At 46.3% G+C, this 20439-nt stretch overlaps 2 protein-coding genes and 1 pseudogene across 7 annotated transcripts in view; 2 read left to right on the forward strand and 1 right to left on the reverse strand.

Annotated features, from left to right (window-relative positions):
- Positions 1–293: 293 nt before the first annotated feature.
- LOC118364809 (NACHT, LRR and PYD domains-containing protein 3-like) lies at positions 294–8389 on the forward strand. Its single transcript, XM_035746529.2, has 10 exons — positions 294–545; positions 2562–2760; positions 2926–4629; positions 4823–5170; positions 5342–5509; positions 5619–5789; positions 6087–6257; positions 6455–6628; positions 6741–6914; positions 7179–8389. The coding sequence occupies exons 2-10, from the start codon at positions 2720–2722 to the stop codon at positions 7189–7191; spliced, it is 2964 nt and encodes a 987-aa protein (XP_035602422.1). The 5' UTR covers positions 294–545; positions 2562–2719; the 3' UTR covers positions 7192–8389.
- A 2379-nt stretch (positions 8390–10768) lies between these two features.
- LOC118365692 (elongation factor 1-alpha, somatic form-like) lies at positions 10769–15503 on the forward strand (annotated as a pseudogene).
- A 232-nt stretch (positions 15504–15735) lies between these two features.
- LOC118364808 (potassium voltage-gated channel subfamily KQT member 5-like) overlaps positions 15736–20439 on the reverse strand; it is a 168401-nt gene continuing 163697 nt past the window's right edge. For 4 of the 6 annotated variants that reach the window (XM_052503230.1, XM_052503228.1, XM_052503229.1 and 1 more), the window contains one exon: positions 15737–20071. In XM_052503230.1, the coding sequence (XP_052359190.1) occupies positions 18770–20071 (1302 nt within the window). In that variant the 3' untranslated portion in view covers positions 15737–18769. Of the gene's footprint in view, positions 20072–20439 lie in introns of all 6 variants that reach the window. The other 2 variants (XM_052503232.1, XM_052503231.1) reach the window with 2 other exon arrangements.

Consider the following 20439-nt stretch of genomic DNA (forward strand, 5'->3'; position numbering starts at 1 on the left):
GTACTTCTGATGGTCCTGGCATGGTCTCCAGGCCTGTTCAGACATCTTGTGCTCGTGAATGTGCCTTGTCAAAGGACACTTTGATCATGAATAAAGATGACTACATAGTTTTGATTGGTAAGGTTATCAATACGACGTGGGTTGTGGAGAGCAGAGATGCCAGAAATATTGAGGGTAACAGATGTTACTGTTGAAATGGTTCTTGACATGCTGAACAATTCAAAGGGCGGAGTGTTTCAGCATGATATAGATCAATTTTAAGGGGGTTGGGTTTTGGGGGAAGGGTATGGTAGAAGTTAGGGATTCATTTGGTTTTGAATTTTATTTTCATGGTAGTACAGACTTGGGCAGATCATGAATGATCGTACATTGCAGCACAGTAGGTGGCGGTATGCGCTTAAACGATTGTTTGCGGACCGTCATGGTATCATAGAAGAAGAAGCAGAAGACGGCTGCATCTGTAATGCTTCCCTTTTGAGCAGTTTCAAAAATATGACTATCGAGATGAATTAGTGAAATTGAATAAGACGGAGAAAAGCAAGCATGTAAGTACATAACTATGGAATTGCATTAGTTCGGTGGTTGTTTGTAATTTACAGCAACGAAACGTGGAATGTGATGAATGCTGCTAACCTCTACATTATCGTAGCCATTTACTGTAGCTTTTAGCTATGGAGTTGAGTTTAGTCCTCTAGCCCAGACTGATTCCTAATAGGACCTGTAGTTAAGCTAAAGCAGATTCGGTGTTTTGTCAGCTATTTAGCTATACCAGCTAGTTAGCTACACAGGCCACATCGATAATGATACCGTCCCTAAAGTTAGCAAATTATTTGATCAGTCCTCAAACTTGGCTAACGCTGTGGCCTTGTGGTTAGTGTCCACCCTGAGATTGGACGGTTGTGAGTTCCATCTCTGGCCGAGTCATACCAAAGACTGTAAAAATAGGACTCGATGCATCTTTGCTCGGCACTCAATATTAAGGAGATAGTTGGGTGGTAAGGCCCTGCGATAGACTAGCGTCCTGTCCAAGCTGCCCTGCGCTACAGAAACAGGAGTTAGGGCAGGAGCCTATGAGACGTTCTGGCTCGCACAAGTCAAGGCACTTACTAACTTGGCTAGCTGATATTTACATGACTAAAACAATGGATAGCCAGCTACAATGGCTAGCTAGTTAAGACGGTTGCCTTAATTTCACAAGGTAATATTAAAATTAAAAAAAATCAAGGTTTGAAAGCACGACTGACGAGCTAGCCTAGGGTGGCAGTCTGTTTGTGCCATCATTACATTTACATTTAAGTCATTTAGCAGACACTCTTATCCAGAGCGACTTACAAATTGGTGCATACACCTTATGACATCCAGTGGAACATCCACTTTACAATAGTGCATCTAAATCTTTTTAGGGGGGGGTGTGAGAAGGATTACTTACCCTATCCTAGGTATTCCTTGAAGAGGTGGGGTTTCAGGTGTCTCCGGAAGGTGGTGATTGACTCCGCTGTCCTGGCGTCGTGAGGGAGTTTGTTCCACCATTGGGGGGCCAGAGCAGTGAACAGTTTTGACTGGGCTGAGCGGGAACTGTACTTCCTCAGTGGTAGGGAGGCGAGCAGGCCAGAGGTGGATGAACGCAGTGCCCTTGTTTGGGTGTAGGGCCTGATCAGAGCCTGGAGGTACTGAGGTGCCGTTCCCCTCACAGCTCCGTAGGCAAGCACCATGGTCTTGTAGCGGATGCGAGCTTCAACTGGAAGCCAGTGGAGAGAGCGGAGGAGCGGGGTGACGTGAGAGAACTTGGGAAGGTTGAACACCAGACGGGCTGCGGCGTTCTGGATGAGTTGTAGGGGTTTAATGGCACAGGCAGGGAGCAAAGCCAACAGCGAGTTGCAGTAATCAAGACGGGAGATGACAAGTGCCTGGATTAGGACCTGCGCCGCTTCCTGTGTGAGGCAGGGTCGTACTCTGCGGATGTTGTAGAGCATGAACCTACAGGAACGGGACACCGCCTTGATGTTAGTTGAGAACGACAGGGTGTTGTCCAGGATCACGCCAAGGTTCTTAGCGCTCTGGGAGGAGGACACAATGGAGTTGTCAACCGTGATGGTGAGATCATGGAACGGGCAGTCCTTCCCCGGGAGGAAGAGGAGCTCCGTCTTGCTGAGGTTCAGCTTGAGGTGGTGATCCGTCATCCACACTGATATGTCTGCCAGACATGCAGAGATGCGATTCGCCACCTGGTCATCAGAAGGGGGAAAGGAGAAGATTAATTGTGTGTCGTCTGCATAGCAATGATAGGAGAGACCATGTGAGGTTATGATCATCATCATGCCAAACTGTTTGGCATAAGTCACGGGAGTGTAATGTTAACACAAACACATACCCAGGTTACCAATGAGAAGCTGAGGTGGAAATCTTAGCTAGAATAATTTGTGGTTTAATATGTTAATTAATCATTTCCCATATGAGAGGCAGTGCGATTTAGGGAGTAATGGCAGTACATCAGTGATCTAGTGTACCTACATGCAGGCAGTACCACTATTGCTAATCACAATATTCTGTGTGTTTTACAGGTCAATGGTTGGTTGGTAGTGTGACCTCCCTGCAGGTGTCATCACATGAGGGACCAGCAAGCCTGTCTTACTGCGTTCTACACAGATTCTGTCTCTGGAGAAATTGGAGGGACACAAACGTTGGTAGTAACAGATCTACCTCCTCTGAATCCAGGGAAATGTTTTGCCCTGGGGGGAAAAAACGATTGACTGAACAAAGGTATGATAATCACATTCACCACACAGAGAACAGAGGACCAGATCAAAATGAGTCTATTGAAAATTAATATAATTTTGAATACACAGTAGGGCATGTTCATTGAAGTGTTCGTATTTCATATTGCATGTAGAAAATAAGATATACTTTTATTTGCCAATTTGACAGGAAAGTTGCTGCCTCCCATGTGGGAAAACTCCGCAGTAAGTTAAAAGCCATTCTGAAGAAAAAGTACAAAAGTCCGCCAGGGGGGGAAACTGAGCATCCATTTTATATTCATTGTGATCTCCACTATCAAGCTGGTAAAAATAGTGAAGATAACCAACATGAGTATATTCTATCTGAGCCAGGTTACAGGAGAAGACATCAAGGAACATGTTCATTCCTAAACTCAGATGAGCCTATCAGAACAGCTCTGACGAAGGGCGTCGCTGGTATTGGCAAAACTAGCCATGTGCGAATGATGATTCTTAACTGGGCAGAGGGAAAAGGAGACCAGGAAGTCCAACTCATATTTCCCCTTCCTTTCCGGGAGCTGAATTTGCTGAAGGAGAGACTGAGTCTGGTTGAACTTCTTTATGAGTTTTTCCCAGAATTGAAAGAACCTGGAATTTACAAATTGGACAACTGCAGAGTTGGGTTCTTTCTTGACGGGCTGGATGAATTTCGACGTCCTCTCGACTTCAAGAACAACCCGATAGTGACCGATCTCACAGAGCCCTCCTCCGTGCCAGCACTGCTGACAAACCTTATTAACGGTAACCTCCTTCCCTCCGTCGCTCACATATGGATTACATCCAGACCTGCGGCAGTCCATCGCATCCCTCTTCAGTACATTGACAGAGTGTCAGAAATTGAAGGCTTCACCGACTCCCAGAAAGAGGAGTTCTTCAGGAGAGCAATCAATGATGAGAACCAGGCCACAGCAGTTATCACCTACTTGCAGAACTCGAAGGCCCTCTACAACTTGTGCCAGATACCTTTTATCTGTTCAATCTCAGCGTCAATCCTCGAGAAACAGACATATGTACCGGACAAAACATGCGAACCTGTCGCACTAACTCCATTATTTAACGACCTACTCATCCTGTTACAAACGGGGAACCACAATGTAAAGATAGTTGACGAATTGGGAGAACTAGCCTTTAAGCAGTTGGTGAAAGGCAACACTGTTTTCTACGAGGAAGACCTACGAGAGTGCAACATTGATGTCCAAGTGGCAGCTGTGTACGCAAAAGTAAGCATACCCATCTTCAGGGAGGATATTGGGCTGCACCAAAAGAAGATCTACTACTTTGGGCATACCACCATTCAGGAGTTCTTTGCCGCAATGCGGTTTCTTCAATCTTTTGGCAGCCAAGACGAAAACCAGGCTGTCAACCCGAAAACCCAGATTGAGAGAACTCTCTGGTTTTTTGGAGATGCCACCCAACTCAAGAGCGCGGTGGACATAACTTTGCGGAGCAAGACCGGACACATGGACCTCTTCCTTCGCTTCCTCTTTGGCATTGCTCAGAACTTTAACCAGATGTTCTCCGAGGCTGGCTTCACACCGTCTACTGCCCTTCCGGAAATGTTAGTGTACATCAAGAAGAAGGTCTTGGAGAATCCCACTTCGCAGAGGACTTTCAACCTGCTGAACTGCCTGAGGGAACTGAAAGACTACTCTCTAGACAACGATTGTGTGCAATTTCTCCAGACGGGAATCCCCCCAGATGCCAAATATCCACCTGCACATTGGTCCGACCTGGCTACTCTCTTTTTGGCATCGTTGTCTGGGTCGATAGACATGCTTGGGTTGGATGTAGAGAACAGAGGAGACGAGGAACTTCTGAGGATGCTGCCAGTGATCAAAGCTTCCCACACCGCCACGTAAGTACTTGGTGATTTAACAATACCCGCTATTACATATCTATATGACATGTCGGTAACGCACAAGATAATTGTCATCAAAAATGTGTTAATTCAAGTTTGTTGGGCTCGTCTTACAGTTTTGGTGGTTCAAGTGGCTACTAGTATGACTTATAATGTGCTTCTTGAGTCCATAAACCCTCCTTCCCACCAGGCTGTCGTATCACAACCTGACTGAGAAATCCTGTGAATGTCTGGCCTCGGCGCTCACCTCAAGGGTGTCCAATCTGAAAACTCTGGACCTGAGTTTCAACACGCTGAAGGACTCAGGAGTGCAGCTGTTGGCGGCCGGCTTGGCCAAGCCACACTGCCGACTGGAGAGACTGAAACTGTCCGGCTGCAGGGTGAAACAGAATGGCTTTGCAGCTCTGGCCAAAGCTCTCAAATCCAACCCCTCGCACCTGCGAGAGCTGGATCTGAGCGGCAACGAACCGGAAGAATCGGGGGTGTTTCATCTCGTTGACGGACTGAAGGTTGTTAAGTGTGAACTGCAGATCCTGAAGTGAGTAAATGTCCACAGAACCTGTTCTGATTTTGTCTTGGCTTGCTTTACCCCCACTTGTCATATCATTTAATTAAATTCTCCTTCGCATTAATATTGTGACTTGATGCAAATGAAGTTCCCTTCTGTAAGGAAATAGTTGTCTTCAAATTTGATTGTAATCTCTGTTAGGCTCTCAAACTGCAAGCTGGGCCTGGAGCTGTGTCGCGCTCTGGCGGTGTTGCTGATAGACAACCCCAGACACCTGCGAGAGCTGGACGTCAGCATGAATGACCTGGGAGACCGGGGGATGAAGATGCTCATGGACAAACTGAAGTCAACCCAGATATACAAACTGGAGTGAGTACTGCCTGGAGTATTGTAGTACACTCACACATTCCACTTCACTGATTCTAAGGTGGAATGTTCACTGTAGTAAATGTACCATACATTTTCCCTCCACCACCAGGTTGTACTGTTGTCAGCTCACTGAGAAATGCTGTGAGAACATGATTAGGTGTCTGGTGAACATCCCCAGTCTGAGGGAGCTCAACCTGAGCAACAATAACCTGAAGGACGAGGGGGTCAAGATGCTCTGCAAAGCCTTCGGAGTGCCTGTCTGTCAACTGGAGAAACTCAAGTAAGCTAGCTAGCTCGCAGAGAGTTGTGCCCAATCCCATGTACACCCCTATGAAACAAATTAGACAATTTTGGCGATTCAAAAACAAATCAGTCATGGCCCGAATTTGGCCCGCTGGCTGCCAGTTTGCTTTGCCTGCCATATGAGCTGAATAGTACATTCAAACTTGTCCAATTCTGTTTAGGATGTATGTATTTTTGCCCTTATCTTATTCCAAACTCCTTGGATACAACACATACATATTAAAGAATAATTAATTAATCATTGAATTGACGAGTGTTGCCCTCCTCTCTCCAGTCTGGCGAGCTGTGGCTTCACGTCTGGAGGCTGTCAATGTCTGGTTGGAGGGTGCAGTTTCAGCCCCACCTTCCTCAAAGAGCTGGATATCAGCAGGAACCACCTGGGATCAGGTGTTGTCGTGTTTTTCCTGTTCCTCAAAACTGTACGCTTTTCACTGGAGACGCTACGGTGAGCACTGTGATTAGACTGTACAATTGTAGAAGGCCTAATGGTTCACCATTGAATAGTTTAGTTGATAGATATATTTTTACATTGAAATGGCATCAAAAGGCACATCATGTGTGATTTTATAGGAACAAATCAAATAACATACTAATGTTGTGCGTATTTGTTGGATATTTGCCCCCACACACACATGCACCTAGACTGAGTGACTGTAAAATGACAGAGCTATGCTGTCCAGAGCTGGTCGAAGCTCTCCGCTCCAGTCTCACCGTCCTGAAAGAGCTAGATCTATCTGGAAACGAACTGGGAGACAGTGGTGTAAATACACTCTGCATGGGACTGACCTCCACAACCTGTAAACTGGAGAGACTGTTGTAAGTAACATGTTAACAGTTTTAATACTACTAAGCATATTCGCACACAAATTCATTTATAATGCATTGTTGAGTAAGGTGAATGTGTGTGTGTGTCCCCTCTCCCCCCCAGTCTGAGATGCTGTGGGATCACAGTAAAGGGCTGCTCCTCCCTAGCCGTAGCCCTGAAGTCCAGCTGCTCCAAAATCACAGAGCTGGGCCTGATGGGAAACGACACGGGAGAAGAAGGACTGAGAATTCTCTCCGACATCAGGGATGACCCACGCTACAAACTACAGACTCTAGAGTAAGTCCTGGTGCCATCAAAGCTCAGAAAAGTTACTTGTTAATGTTACCATACAAACAGTGTAAAATGTGGGACAGGAGATTTTATTTGTTTTGCGAACTTGAAAGATATTCTCTAGATAGACTCTAGATATGCTGCCCTCTTGCTTTAGCTTTTTTGAGAAATGTTACCAATCCGTTTTTTGTCTATGTAGTCATAATTTTTAGGCCTACATTAGTGCAATGTAATCATTAGTCCATTTGCTAATGTTATTCTTCTTCCCAGAATAAACGATTGAGAGTGGCCTTGCTCGCCGGAGGTGGTTCTTGGCTCGACCTCTTCCCAAATCTGGAGTGAAGATACGAAAAGATTGGCTAACAAGTTACGACAAAGTACTTGAGCTTTGAGCCAACTGGACTTGTTCACTGACTTTTGACCATTTGTAAAAGTGCCTTCCAATATCCTGGCTGCTCACACTTGAACGGAAGACCAGAGAGTATTTACCTAGAAACAGATAGTGAGGCTGAAATGACACACACACACTGTTACTAACTCCGTTACTCTGGTCTTGCTACAGTATCGACTCATGTAACTTTTGCAGAAGCTTTACAGTATTGTTTTGCACATCGGTATGTACATGATAGAATGCATCGCCTCTGCTCATACACACGTGACCTCCCTCTTGAAAATGTCTTAGCCAACTACGGTAGCGAAAAGCTATCAGTTTGGTGGAGTGAGGTTACGTTATAAGCGTCTCTGAGGGATGATGCAATGTTTTCATTTTAACACTGGTACAGGTCCTTGGTAGCATAGTATTGTTTTTCAATTTTTTAAAAAATATTTGATTTCTCTTTGAAAGTGCTTTTTTAAAAATATATATTAAGATGACCAAATGTTTTGGAAATGTATACAGTAGTACAACTCTTGGTTTATTTACTATTGTTATGTACATTTTACCCAAATATACCTAGCTACTTCTCTTGGTCATAATTTAGGTTTTTTTTTATTTTTTTTTATGTACTAATGGGAGGTTTAACTTCAGAACCTTTCCAACTTTGGTCATATGTTTCAGGTCTGGTCTCCAGGTCTGTTTGCACCTACTGCAACAGTCTGGTTGACGCTGTATTTTAAGGTGAACAAGTGCGTTTAGAGTAGTGTGATTGTGAGGGACACAGTTCTCTACTATTTGTCGTCTTTGCTGGTGTGTACAGTATGTCTGTTTGAGTGTGCTTGTATGTGTGTTCTGTTGTGTTTGTGTAAAATGTATACCAAATTAACAGCTGTTTGACAATCATATGTATCATGTTCACAAATTGGTACAATGTTACACATTGGTGTGGTCTGATTCTCTGATTATGGTACATCACCACCACCTGGTGGCGAAAAACATGAATTTCTCCACTGGGGTTAAACTAATGACTGATGTGAAGCCAATACCGGCAGCACCCACTACTGGGTCCCTAATAATAAACCAGACAGCATCTTTTGCTACACGATCACTGCCCGATTTTTTGCGAGCGCATCTATACAAACCCAGGTATGATACCATTTTTAGCTAACAACAGGCTAAAGTACTAACCAATCATGGTCTGCATTTTGTAAATGTGTGCTGTGGAATGGTCTGACGAGGTCGGTATAACGCTGGACGAAATAGTGTTCTGCAAGTCCAACGGTTTGGATATATTGCACACAGTCTCCATGTGGAAAGTACAACGACAACACGGCTGACACTTAGCAAAACAATGAGGGGATTTTGCTCTCGAAGGTTACACGGCGCAGTTTAATACCTCGGGTATCTCGGCATCAACCGGCGCTGTAGCCTATGTGTTTGGAAAACGCGAATTAGTTACCAAGCTACACTACGCATGCATGATAGTGGAGTCAATATAATAGCCTACCTATTGATGTCCCGTAATGTCTTTCATTGCTTCATGATGGCCACAATACCATTATTTTGTCACCTTTATTTAACCAGGTAGGCTAGTTGAGAACAAGTTCTCATTTGCAACTGTGACCTGGCAAAGATAAAGCATAGCAGTGTGAACAAACAACACAGTTACACTTGGAGTAAACAATTAACAAGTCAATAACACAGTAGAGAAAAAAAGAGTCTATATACATTGTGTGCAAAAGGCATGAGGCAGGCGAATAATTACAATTTTGCAGATTAACACTGGAGTGTTAAATGATCAGATGGTAATGTACAGGTAGAAATATTGGTGTGCAAAAGAGCAGAAAAGTAAATAAATATAAAGAGTATGGGGAGGAGGTAGGTAAAATTGGGTGGTCTATGATCGGTTAGCTGCTCAGATAGCAGATTTTTGAAGTTGGTGAGGGAGATAAAAGTCTCCAACTTCAGCGATTTTTGCAATTCGTTCCAGTCACAGGCAGCAGAGAACTGGAACGAAAGGCGGCCAAATGAGGTGTTGGCTTTAGGGATGATCAGTGAGATACACCTGCTGGAGCGCGTGCTACGGGTGGGTGTTGCCATCGTGACCAGTGAACTGAGATAAGGCGGAGCTTAACCTAGCATGGACTTGTAGATGACCTGGAGCCAGTGGGTCTGGCGACGAATATGTAGCGAGGGCCAGCCGACTAGAGCATACAGGTCGCAGTGGTGGGTGGAATAAGGTGCTTTAGTAACAAAACGGATGGCACTGTGATAAACTGCATCCAGTTTGCTGAGTAGAGTGCTGGAAGCGATTTTGTAGATGACATCGCCGAAGTCGAGGATCGGTAGGATAGTTAGTTTTACTAGGGTAAGTTTGGCGGCGTGAGTGAAGGGGGCTTTGTTGCGGAATAGAAAGCTGACTAGATTTGATTTTAGATTGGAGATGTTTGATATGAGTCTGGAAGGAGAGTTTACAGTCTAGCCAGACACCTAGGTACTTATAGATGTCCACATATTCTAGGTCGGAACCATCCAGGGTGGTAATGCTAGTCGGGCGTGCGGGTGCAGGCAGCGAACGGTTGAAAATCATGCATTTGGTTTTACTAGCGTTTAAGAGCAGTTGGAGGCCACGGAAGGAGTGTTGTATGGCATTGAAGCTCGTTTGGAGGTTAGATAGCACAGTGTCCAAGGATGGGCCGGAAGTATACAGAATGGTGTCGTCTGCGTAGAGGTGGATCAGGGAATCGCCCGCAGCAAGAGCAACATCATTGATATATACAGAGAAAAGAGTCGGCCCGAGAATTGAACCCTGTGGCACCCCCATAGAGACTGCCAGAGAACCGGACAGCATGCCCTTTGATTTGACACACTGAACTCTGTCTGCAAAGTAGTTGGTGAACCAGGCAAGGCAGTCATCAGAAAAACCGAGGCTACTGAGTCTGCCGATAAGAATATGGTGATTGACAGAGTCGAAAGCCTTGGCAAGGTCGATGAAGACGGCTGCACAGTACTGTCTTTTATTGATGGCGGTTATGATATCGTTTAGTACCTTGAGCGTGGCTGAGGTGCACCCGTGACCGGCTCGGAAACCAGATTGCACAGCGGAGAAGGTACGGTGGGATTCGAGATGGTCAGTGACCTGTTTGTTGACTTGGCTTTCGAAGACCTTAGATAGGCAGGGCAGGATGGATATAGGTTTGTAACAGTTTGGGTCCAGGGTGTCTCCCCCTTTGAAGAGGGGGATGACTGCGGCAGCTTTCCAATCCTTGGGGATATGAAAGAGAGATTGAACAGGCTGGTAATAGGGGTTGCGACAATGGCGGCGGATAGTTTCAGAAATAGAGGGTCCAGATTGTCAAGCCCAGCTGATTTGTACGGGTCCAGGTTTTGCAGCTCCTTCAGAACATCTGCTATCTGAATTTGGGTAAAGGAGAACCTGGAGAGGCTTGGGCGAGTAGCTGCGGGGGGGAGCTGTTGGCCGAGGTTGGAGTAGCCAGGAGGAAGGCTTGTTGAAGTTTTCGATAATCATGGATTTATCGGTGGTGACCGTGTTACCTAGCCTCAGTGCAGTGGGCAGCTGGGAGGAGGTGCTCTTGTTCTCCATGGACTTTACAGTGTCCCAGAACTTTTTGGAGTTACAGGATGCAAATTTCTGCCTGAAGAAGCTGGCCTTTGCTTTCCTGACTGACTGCGTGTATTGGTTCCTGACTTCCCTGAACAGTTGCATATCGCGGGGACTATTCGATGCTATTGCAGTCCGCCACATAATATGTTCCTTATGTGTTCATATGTTATTTCTTTATCTTGTTAATAGCCATGTTATGTAAAAAATAAAAATAAACTTTGTTTCAGTGTCAATTGTAGCAGGTGTTTAGGGGAGTATATGAGGATGGAGAGGTTACCTACGTCAAATTGGGAGTTGTCAGAAATGGCACCCTATTCCCTACAGGCTATAGTGTACTATTCCCTGTATAAAGCACAGTGCACTAAATGTGGAATAGGGTGCCATTTGGAATGTAAACTGGGTGTATATTGATTGATTGACTGGCCATTGTTTCCGTGACTGTCTCTTGAAATATTAAACGCCCCAAATACTGTTACACCCAACCACCAGTCTCCAGGGCCATCGTGAACATGGTGGAGTCGGCTTTGAGAACCAGGAAGGAAAATAACAGCTGTGTTGTTGAGAAATAGCTGCTTTTCATTCACCTGTTCTTTCATTCTGATGACCTCACTCTCAAAATGGTGGCAAGCCACTCAGTGAAACTTTATACACATTGTCAGGGAAGGGAATAGAGAGATCTTATGGGGTGTGAATGGTTCTCGATGACCGAGTCACTAGTATTAATCAATTTCACAAATATTTGTCTTCTCAATACCCCCTAAAATGTCAAACATTTTGCTCGGTTAATGACATTGTAATTCCTAATAATTTGGCTAGCTTGGTTGACCCCTCTTGCCACAATCTACTCCGGTGTCTTCCTGAGCGAACAGTTAAGGGGAAGGAGAAGCTTCACATCAACATCGTGGTGATCGGCCATGTGGACTCAGGCAAGTCGACCACCACAGGCCACCTCATCTATAAGTGTGGGGGCATCGACAAGAGGACCATTGAGAAGCTTGAGAAGGAGGCCGCTGAGGTATGGAGGTGACCAGACACAAGTGACTTAACTCTCTGTGCTGGGAATGTGTTTAAGGTCTAGCCTGTCGTTATACATGATCGATATGTTAGAGTCTATTGTCCATCTTTACACCAAGCTCTGTATTTCAGGGATATGGTACGATTCCACTTTGAATCCATACCATTGAACTGAGCATTGACTTATTTACCTCTCGATATCTCTCTCGATTTTGTTCCAACATAACAAAGACAAAAGAGACAAACAAACTGCACAGACTTTTGCCATTGATTTGGTGTCTCTTTGGTCTATCTTTAGATGGGGAAGGGCTCGTTCAAGTACGCCTGGGTGCTGGACAAGCTGAAGGCAGAGAGGGAGCGAGGCATCACCATCAACATCTCCCTGTGGAAGTTTGAGACCAGCAGGTCACTACCATCGACGCCCCGGGACACAGGGACTTCATCAAGAACATGATCACTGGCACCTCTCAGGTATGGGCTGCAGACACTACCGTATCCAGCAGGTCACTATCATCGACCACCCGGGACACAGGGACTTCATCAAGAACATGATCACTGGCACCTCTCAGGTATGGGCTGCAGACACTACCGTATCCAGCTGTCACTAAACATGGACCCTGACTGAATGTTTAGCCAAGGGCCTCTTCTTATTTGGTACGTATGGGTCCCAAAACGGGAAGAAGGAAGAACATGAAACATATTAAACATGTCTTCTATACTATTAGAAAACAAAACCTTTGAGCAGGATTACATTGGCTACTCTGAAAATCAAACGGTTATTCTGGGAATCCATTTACTGAAATAAGAATAAGAATTGATTATTTTTTCCCATGTAACACTTTCTGCTTTCAAATGCAAACAAAATGAAACGTCATGTTTGCTCCCCGTCTCCTCCTTGCCACAGGCGGACTGTGCCGTGCTCATCGTGGCGGCAGGCGTGGGCGAGTTCGAGGCGGGTATCTCCAAGAATGGGCAAACCCGTGAGCACGCCCTTCTGGCCTACACCCAAGGGGTCAAGCAGATGATCGTAGGGGTCAACAAGATGGACTCCACCGAGCCCAACTACAGCCAGAAACGCTACGAGGAGATTGTGAAGGAAGTCAGCACCTATATTAAGCAGATTGGTTACAACCCGGATACGGTGGCCTTCGTTCCCATCTCCGGCTGGAAGGGGGACAATATGCTGGAGGCTAGCCCTAACGTTAGTAGTCTTCTTTGTATACTTACCCTTATCTTTTTCCAAGACAGGAGGACACTTTACATTCTTAGGAAGCAACCTTATACACAATAGAGTTGCAGATGCAGTCGTGCACACCTCCACTGAATTACAATTAGTGTTACTGCCGTGGTATGAAAAGTGGTTCGTTTTCACAAGGTGTCTTATTACTTATGCAGAGGCCATAACGCTTAAGTTACGCTTGTTCCTAATGTTTGGTCTGGTCCCTGTAGATGACATGGTTCAAAGGGTGGAAGGTCACTCGTAAGGACGGCAACGCCTCTGGGACCACCCTGCTGGAGGCCCTGGACGCCATCCAGCCGCCCTCCCGCCCCGCTGACAAACCCATCCGCCTGCCCCTACAGGCCCTGGACGCCATCCAGCCGCCCTCCCGCCCCGCTGACAAACCCCTCCGCCTGCCCCTACAGGCCCTGGACGCCATCCAGCCGCCCTCCCGCCCCGCTGACAAACCCATCCGCCTGCCCCTACAGGCCCTGGACGCCATCCAGCCGCCCTCCCGCCCCGCTGACAAACCCCTCCGCCTGCCCCTACAGGCCCTGGACGCCATCCAGCCGCCCTCCCGCCCCGCTGACAAACCCATCCGCCTGCCCCTACAGGCCCTGGACGCCATCCAGCCGCCCTCCCGCCCCGCTGACAAACCCATCCGCCTGCCCCTACAGGCCCTGGACGCCATCCAGCCGCCCTCCCGCCCCGCTGACAAACCCATCCGCCTGCCCCTACAGGCCCTGGACGCCATCCAGCCGCCCTCCCGCCACGCTGACAAACCCCTCCGCCTGCCCCTACAGGACGTCTACAAGATAGGAGGTGAGGCCCTGGGAGGCGTTCAAACCCACCACTGGTGCTATGCCAGTGGCTTAGGGGTCAATTCCATTTCAATTCAGTCAATTTGGCTATTGTGCAGCACTGAAAGCCAAAGGGTTTTGAGTTGTTTTTTCAGCTCTTACATACATTTTATTTTTGATGTTATACACTCAGGCTGGGATTCAATCCGAGCTGCGTTCGATCTGAGATCGAGCACGCTTGACATTTAACTGGAATTTACAATTGAATTGACATCTGCAGCGTTTTCCTTGAATGCGATCTCTGCCGAAGGCGTTAACATTGCCATTAAATGCTACAATTTCTACAAGTGCGATCGGATTCAATCCAGGCCTCAGAGAGACTTGAAAGATTGTCTCAAAGGTTTCATGCCTCTCACCTCCCTCCTCCCAGGTATTGGTACGGTCCCGGGGGTGGGTGGAGATGGGCGTGATCAAGCCAGGCATGGTGGTGACTTTTGCCCCCGTCAATGTGACCACGGAGGTCAAGTCAGTGGAGATGCACCACGAGGCGCTGACCGAGGCCATGCCCGGAGACAACGTGGGCTTTAACGTCAAGAACGTGTCGGTAAAAGACATACGGCGAGGGAACGTGGCTGGAGACAGTAAGAACGACGCGCCGATGGAGGCGGCCAGCTTCACTGCACAGGTCTGGATAGGAGAGTTCGCTGTGGAGAATATTGTGTGTCTGGATTGAAACAAGTCATTAAACAGGCAACAAATAGCATAGAGTCACATCATCATCCTGAACCACCCAGGTCAGATCAGTGCCGGCTACGCCCCAGTGCTGGATTGCCACACGGCCCACACCGCCTGTAAGTTCGCCGAGCTGAAGGAGAAGATTGACCGGCGCTCGGGCAAGAAGCTGGAGGACAACCCCAAGGCCCTGAAGTCTGGCGACGCAGCCATCGTTGCCATGGTCCCCGGGAAGCCCATGTGTGTGGAGAGCTTCTCCGAGTACCCACCACTTGGTAGGTGGTGTGTGTCTGCCCTCAACCCAGATCCCTATTGGGGGGACAGATGATGTGTACTGTACATCTTTGTCATATATATATATTACAGAACCTGCTCTGTTCATCAGATAACTTCTTATCTCCATCCTTCATCAGTCTTGGTGCTTCTTGTCTAGAACTAATCACATGTTCCATTTAGTATTTGCGAAGTGCTACAGTTCAAATCAACTATAGCATTGTATCATGTGCTGCAAAGCCTGTAATAGACTGAAATAAGTTTATAATAAATCATTAGAAGAATGACTCACATTCGATCATTCTCTCCATCCTCCTAGGGCGCTTTGCGGTGCGTGACTTGCATCAGACGGTGGCGGTGGGCGTGAAGGCGGTGGAGAAGAAGGCTCCGTCCACGGGCAAGGTCACCAAGTCGGCCCAGAAGGTCAAATGAACGTTGTGTTGGGCTCGCGACGTTAGCGTCCGCCACCGTGAAAACATCACTCCCCTGCTACACAACATAGTCAAAGTCTGGTCCATGCTCACGATGCATCGCAAGAGCAGACGGAGGAAAACAATGGTATGGTATGTTCATTAAGGAAGTGTTCTGTTTTATATATGTTTTGGTCTGCTTGTTTGACTGTTTGTGGTTAGGATACACTATCTGAGTGGAAGACATTTACATTACATTTAAGTCATTTAGCAGACGCTCTTATCCAGAGCGACTTACAAATTGGTGCATACACCTTATGACAACCAGTGGAACAGCCACTTGCATCTAAATCTTGTTGGGGGAGAAGGGGGGTGAGAAGGATTACTTACCCTTACTTACCCTATCCTAGGTATTCCTTGAAGAGGTGGGGTTTCAGGTGTCTCCGGAAGGTGGTGATTGACTCCGCTGTCCTGGCGTCGTGAGGGAGTTTGTTCCACCATTGGGGGGCCAGAGCAGCGAACAGTTTTGACTGGGCTGAGCGGGAAGACCATTTAAAGAACTCCTCTAGGTGTGTGCTATTGTACTCAGTTCAACCGCAAAAATGTTATTGATAGTGTTGGTTTGCATTAAACTAGCTGCTAGTTAATGTTAGTAAAAATGTACAAACATTTTTAAGTTGATAAAATGTTGAAATGGTGTTGTGTTTTCCTCCGGCTGCTTGCATGTTCCCGATGCACTTTAAGAAATATATCCGATACTAACATATTGTAGCACCTTGCTCGGCTTTAAAGCTCCCTTGCACAGTTCAAACCTTGTCGACATTGTTCCACTCGACACCTTATTGTATGCAACCTGTGAGCTTGATCTACATCGAAAGACATTTTAAAAAGGGTTCAGACTTAGCAACATGTGCATCATTTTTCCGCAGTCATTTAAATATGGGTTGACAGTTGAAAAAAAATCATTTTCAAGGTGATAAATAGATGCCAACACGCAGCTACTGAACAGGAGATACACCACAATGGTCAAAGGCTAACAGGACGTGTCTGTAAATATGTCAACAAACACACTTGAATTTCCTTTTTTTATTTTTTATTTTTTTATTGATGTAGGAGAATAAAAGTTTCTTTAGCATTTTTCATGACATCACAGGTTTCATTGGAGCTTAACGGACATTATTACTATCGTATAGGTATGTGCACGTCATTTAAATAAATTAGGATAATGATCGTATGAGACAATGATGACATTTCTAAAGGCCAGTTTTCCTTTGGTAATACATGGTCTGTCTGTGGATAAATAATGCCCAAATCAGAGAGTTATTTTTTTTTATATATACAAGGGACGAAACAAAAATCAAGTATGTGAGACCATTTCAGCACAAAAAGGCCAACAACCCACACGTTGGGTGCAAATAAACATGTTGAAATGGACAGTATATCGCTAAGAAAGGCACCATGTTATGTACTGCATGTTTTATGTACTTCACATATTCTGGTAAAGCCTTCAATAAGGATCGAATCGACCATAAATGTTTCTGCTAAGGTTTCTGTTTCAAATGGTATGTGTACTGGAGCTTTGGATTTAGCGTACAATTTCATGCTGTATTTCATGTTGTATTTTAACGGGTTTCTCTCCTTTGAAACAACCCCCTTGGTGAAACATCCAATAATCCTTACCAGGATCCTGTTCAGTAGGCACAAAATGTTACAAAACGTTTTGAAACCGATGAGGTAGCCTACTACCTGAGGTTGAGCGTGTCCAATGAGTCATCTTTGCATTCCAATTCAAAATGTTTTGCTACATTGTGCCCTATTGAACATGACCCTGTTGTACCTGAATCTGTAACACTGAAAAGGTTAGTCCACTCAAATGACAAAATACATGTTTTATTTTGGTACCCTGCAAAGACTGTTTGAAAGGTAAGAAAAACAATGTCATTTTGTGATTTGAGTGACATATCCCTTTAAGTCAAAAGGGCTAATTGTTGTTAGCATTAGCCATGATGTCACTCACACTGCTTGCCAGGGAGTGCGAAATCTCACTTACAGATTATTAACATAACATTATATACATTCTACAGCATGTCAACTTCCGTTTAAGCAATTTAATAAGCATTCAAAACTATAATGTATTAAAAGAACTAAAGCCGGGGAGTGTGATTGCGACTGAAACCATGTAAGGCTGCAAGTATCTTCATTTAATTAAAAGAGGGTCACATAATCGGATAACAGATATATTTTTGCACATTTTCTCCCTTCGTGTTTTGCTCTCTTGTGTTATAAGTAACAAAACATATGAAATGAGAAGATACACAGGCATCTCAAGAAATCGCATAATGTGGATGCCTTGGTCGTCGGGTAGATAACACCTCGGGGTGCACAATTGAACTGTGTTTTCGGCATAGAAATAGAAGTACTAGAACGGGCACCCCCATTCAAAGGTGTCATGATGGGTGGACCGTATTCTAGTAATTATATTTCTATGGTTTTAGCAGCTATTAGTCTCCTGTTTTAGAAGTTATTCCTTTCCCGGGACTATGTGTAGCAGCTTGTGTACAATGGTTATACAGTATGTAAACTACCGGAGTGTGTGTGTGTATTGGTGTGTGTGACCTGTTGGCAGAATTCAATTTACCTCAAACTAGTATTGACCTGGACTTGGCAAGTCTATCATTACAATGAGGGGTGTTTTGTACCATTGTATGTCCACACAAGTCACTCAAATGAGAAGCTATTATAGGGAACTGATGTGGGTGAAAAACTTGGTCATATTGAGGCAACATTCATTTCAAGATGGCTGCCTCAGAAGCTTTGGATAACAGTCTGACATTGGGTTCATGTAAGCATTTAACTTGCCCCATACGCCCCTTGCCCCTCCTTATAAGTTAGGAGGCCCCACACTTGAACTTTTACTGTACATGATTATGTGTATTAAAATTAAGGAAACGTTTTCTAGAAGGGTTTTGCCATAATTTTCATAGGCATCAACAACTTCCAGTGTTAATGAATGAAGACTTATGGGTAAGTTGTAACATGGGTAAGTTGAAAACATGCAGTGCTCATGCAGTGTCGAGATCACAGATCAACCCACTGTCTATCAGGATCAAGTTTAGCTTGTTTCTTAGATATATATAATATATATATCAAAGTCTCTTTTTATATACCTCTCTCTCTTTATTTTACCTTCTTTGTTTCGATTTCTTCAATAATAATTCATGCAATGATATGTTCATGTATCGTCGACTTGGATGAAAAATACTTTGCTTTTTATCAAATGAATCAACATAAATATAAACAGAAATAACCATTATAGTCCCTCCCTGTTCCCCCTCACCCCTCCAAAAATAGAATAAAGAGCTTCTCTATAAGGTGAGGTTTTTTGATTGGTCCATACGACACGGGGTATGTCTTATTTTAGCCGTACGTGCGGCATGCTCAGGGACTCGGCGCTCCCAACTGAGGCGGGTGATGACGTGTTCCCGCTCGTGCTCGCCAGGCTCCTATTGAACCCCGCCAGAGCACTTAACCCCGCCCCAAGCCCAGGGTCTGTCCTCAGTAGCTCTGAAGAGTAAGAGGTTGGGTCGGCTGTACCCTGGGACAAGAAGTCAAAGCCAAAGGCTCCACCTTGAGCCTCGGGAGGGAGAGGGAGGGCGTCCACATCCCTGTCGCTGATAAAGAGGTCCTCCTCCCCCCAGCCATCCCCGCCGCCCCCTCCCCCAGGGTCCTGACTACTGTGGGAGCCTGTGGGGGAGTCGCTGCTGCAGGGGCTGGGGGAGGAGAGGCTGAGGCTATGATGGTGGTGGCTATCCAGGGCCATGGAGGTGGTCCCACCCTGCCCCAGGTCTTGGACAGACATGGACTTGCCCAGGCTTCGGTCCACCTGGCTGGGGTTGGAGCCAGAGGAGCAGCGGCCTCCTCCTCCCAGAGCAGAAGAGAGGGGTACCAGGGGCTCCATCTCCAGGCTTGTGTGTCTCGTCCAGGAGCCCTCTGCTTTAGCATTGCAGGGCCGGCCATTGCTGTTCCCATTGGACCCCCCTCTTGACTGCCCCAGCCTCACGATTCTGAGGCCTTGTTCTGGGCCTAACACATCACCATCCTCCCTCTCCTCCGGGCTTCCACAGAAGTCACCCACCTCCCTCTCCGTCCTGGAGTGACCCACCGTCCGGCTGGGCTGGGGAGGAGGCGGTGGGGGCCTGGCCAGAGTAGGAAACCCCCCACTTTCAGATACACAATTAGGAGTAAGAATAGGAGGTGAGTGAGAAGAACTTCCCCTATGGACTGGTTCCCCACTTTCCGGCAGGGTATGATGATGATGATGATGGTGGTGGTGTTGAGGAAGGGGCGACGGACTGAACGAGGAGGGCGGGGGCCCACAGGTAGAAGGCGAGGAGGTGCCCGTGTTGAGGTTGAGGCTGAGCTCGGTGGGCGGCGCCAGGATAAGGTGAAGTCCCCGGGACAGGTTTGAGGTGTTGGTGGAGGAGCGGGTCACGCACCCCCCTTGGCCCTCTATCCCTGGCCCACCTCCGGTGCTGCTGACCTGGGTAGAGCAGGTGGAGTGGTCCTTGAAGAGGATAGAGCTCTGGTAGTCTGAGGTCTGCTCCAGCTCGAACAGAGGCAAGGAGGAGAGGGTGAGGGCAGAGGAGGAGCCTTTACGTAACACATGCCGGTAGATGTCCAACAGGGAGTCTAGCTTCGACTCAATAGACTGGACCTAGAGAGGGATGGATTGAAGGAAGGAAGGAAGGACGGAAGGAAATTATGGTTAATATTAGCTACACAAAAGAAAGAGTACTTTCACATAATTGTTAATACAAACAACATGCAACCACATTTAACCATAATGCAACCACGCAAAACAATAAAAAAATGTTGAATAACAGTAGTTGGTAGCCCTTTACACTCATACCTGTACCCGTATACGGGTTGAAAATGGCAGATTTGGGCACGAATGCCTCACAGCGCTGTATGGGTTTGGACTGACGGCCGTTCTGAACTTGAGCACCGCGCGAAGTTGCCTCCCGCTACTTGGGCAACGTTTGCTATTTTTGTTGTTCTCTTAGTGAGGGAAATGCTGTAAGT

This window comes from Oncorhynchus keta, unplaced genomic scaffold (assembly GCF_023373465.1).
Source record: "Oncorhynchus keta strain PuntledgeMale-10-30-2019 unplaced genomic scaffold, Oket_V2 Un_contig_1690_pilon_pilon, whole genome shotgun sequence".
Classification (NCBI taxonomy): domain Eukaryota; kingdom Metazoa; phylum Chordata; class Actinopteri; order Salmoniformes; family Salmonidae; genus Oncorhynchus; species Oncorhynchus keta.

Bases quoted from the DNA above. Each gene is read 5' to 3' on its own strand.
- LOC118364809 (XM_035746529.2), top strand. From the start codon at position 2,720: ATGTTTTGCCCTGGGGGGAAAAAACGATTGACTGAACAAAG. The intron at 2,761-2,925 runs GTATGATAATCA...CCAATTTGACAG, and splicing joins AAACGATTGACTGAACAAAG to GAAAGTTGCTGCCTCCCATG. The intron at 6,258-6,454 runs GTGAGCACTGTG...ACATGCACCTAG, and splicing joins TTTTCACTGGAGACGCTACG to ACTGAGTGACTGTAAAATGA.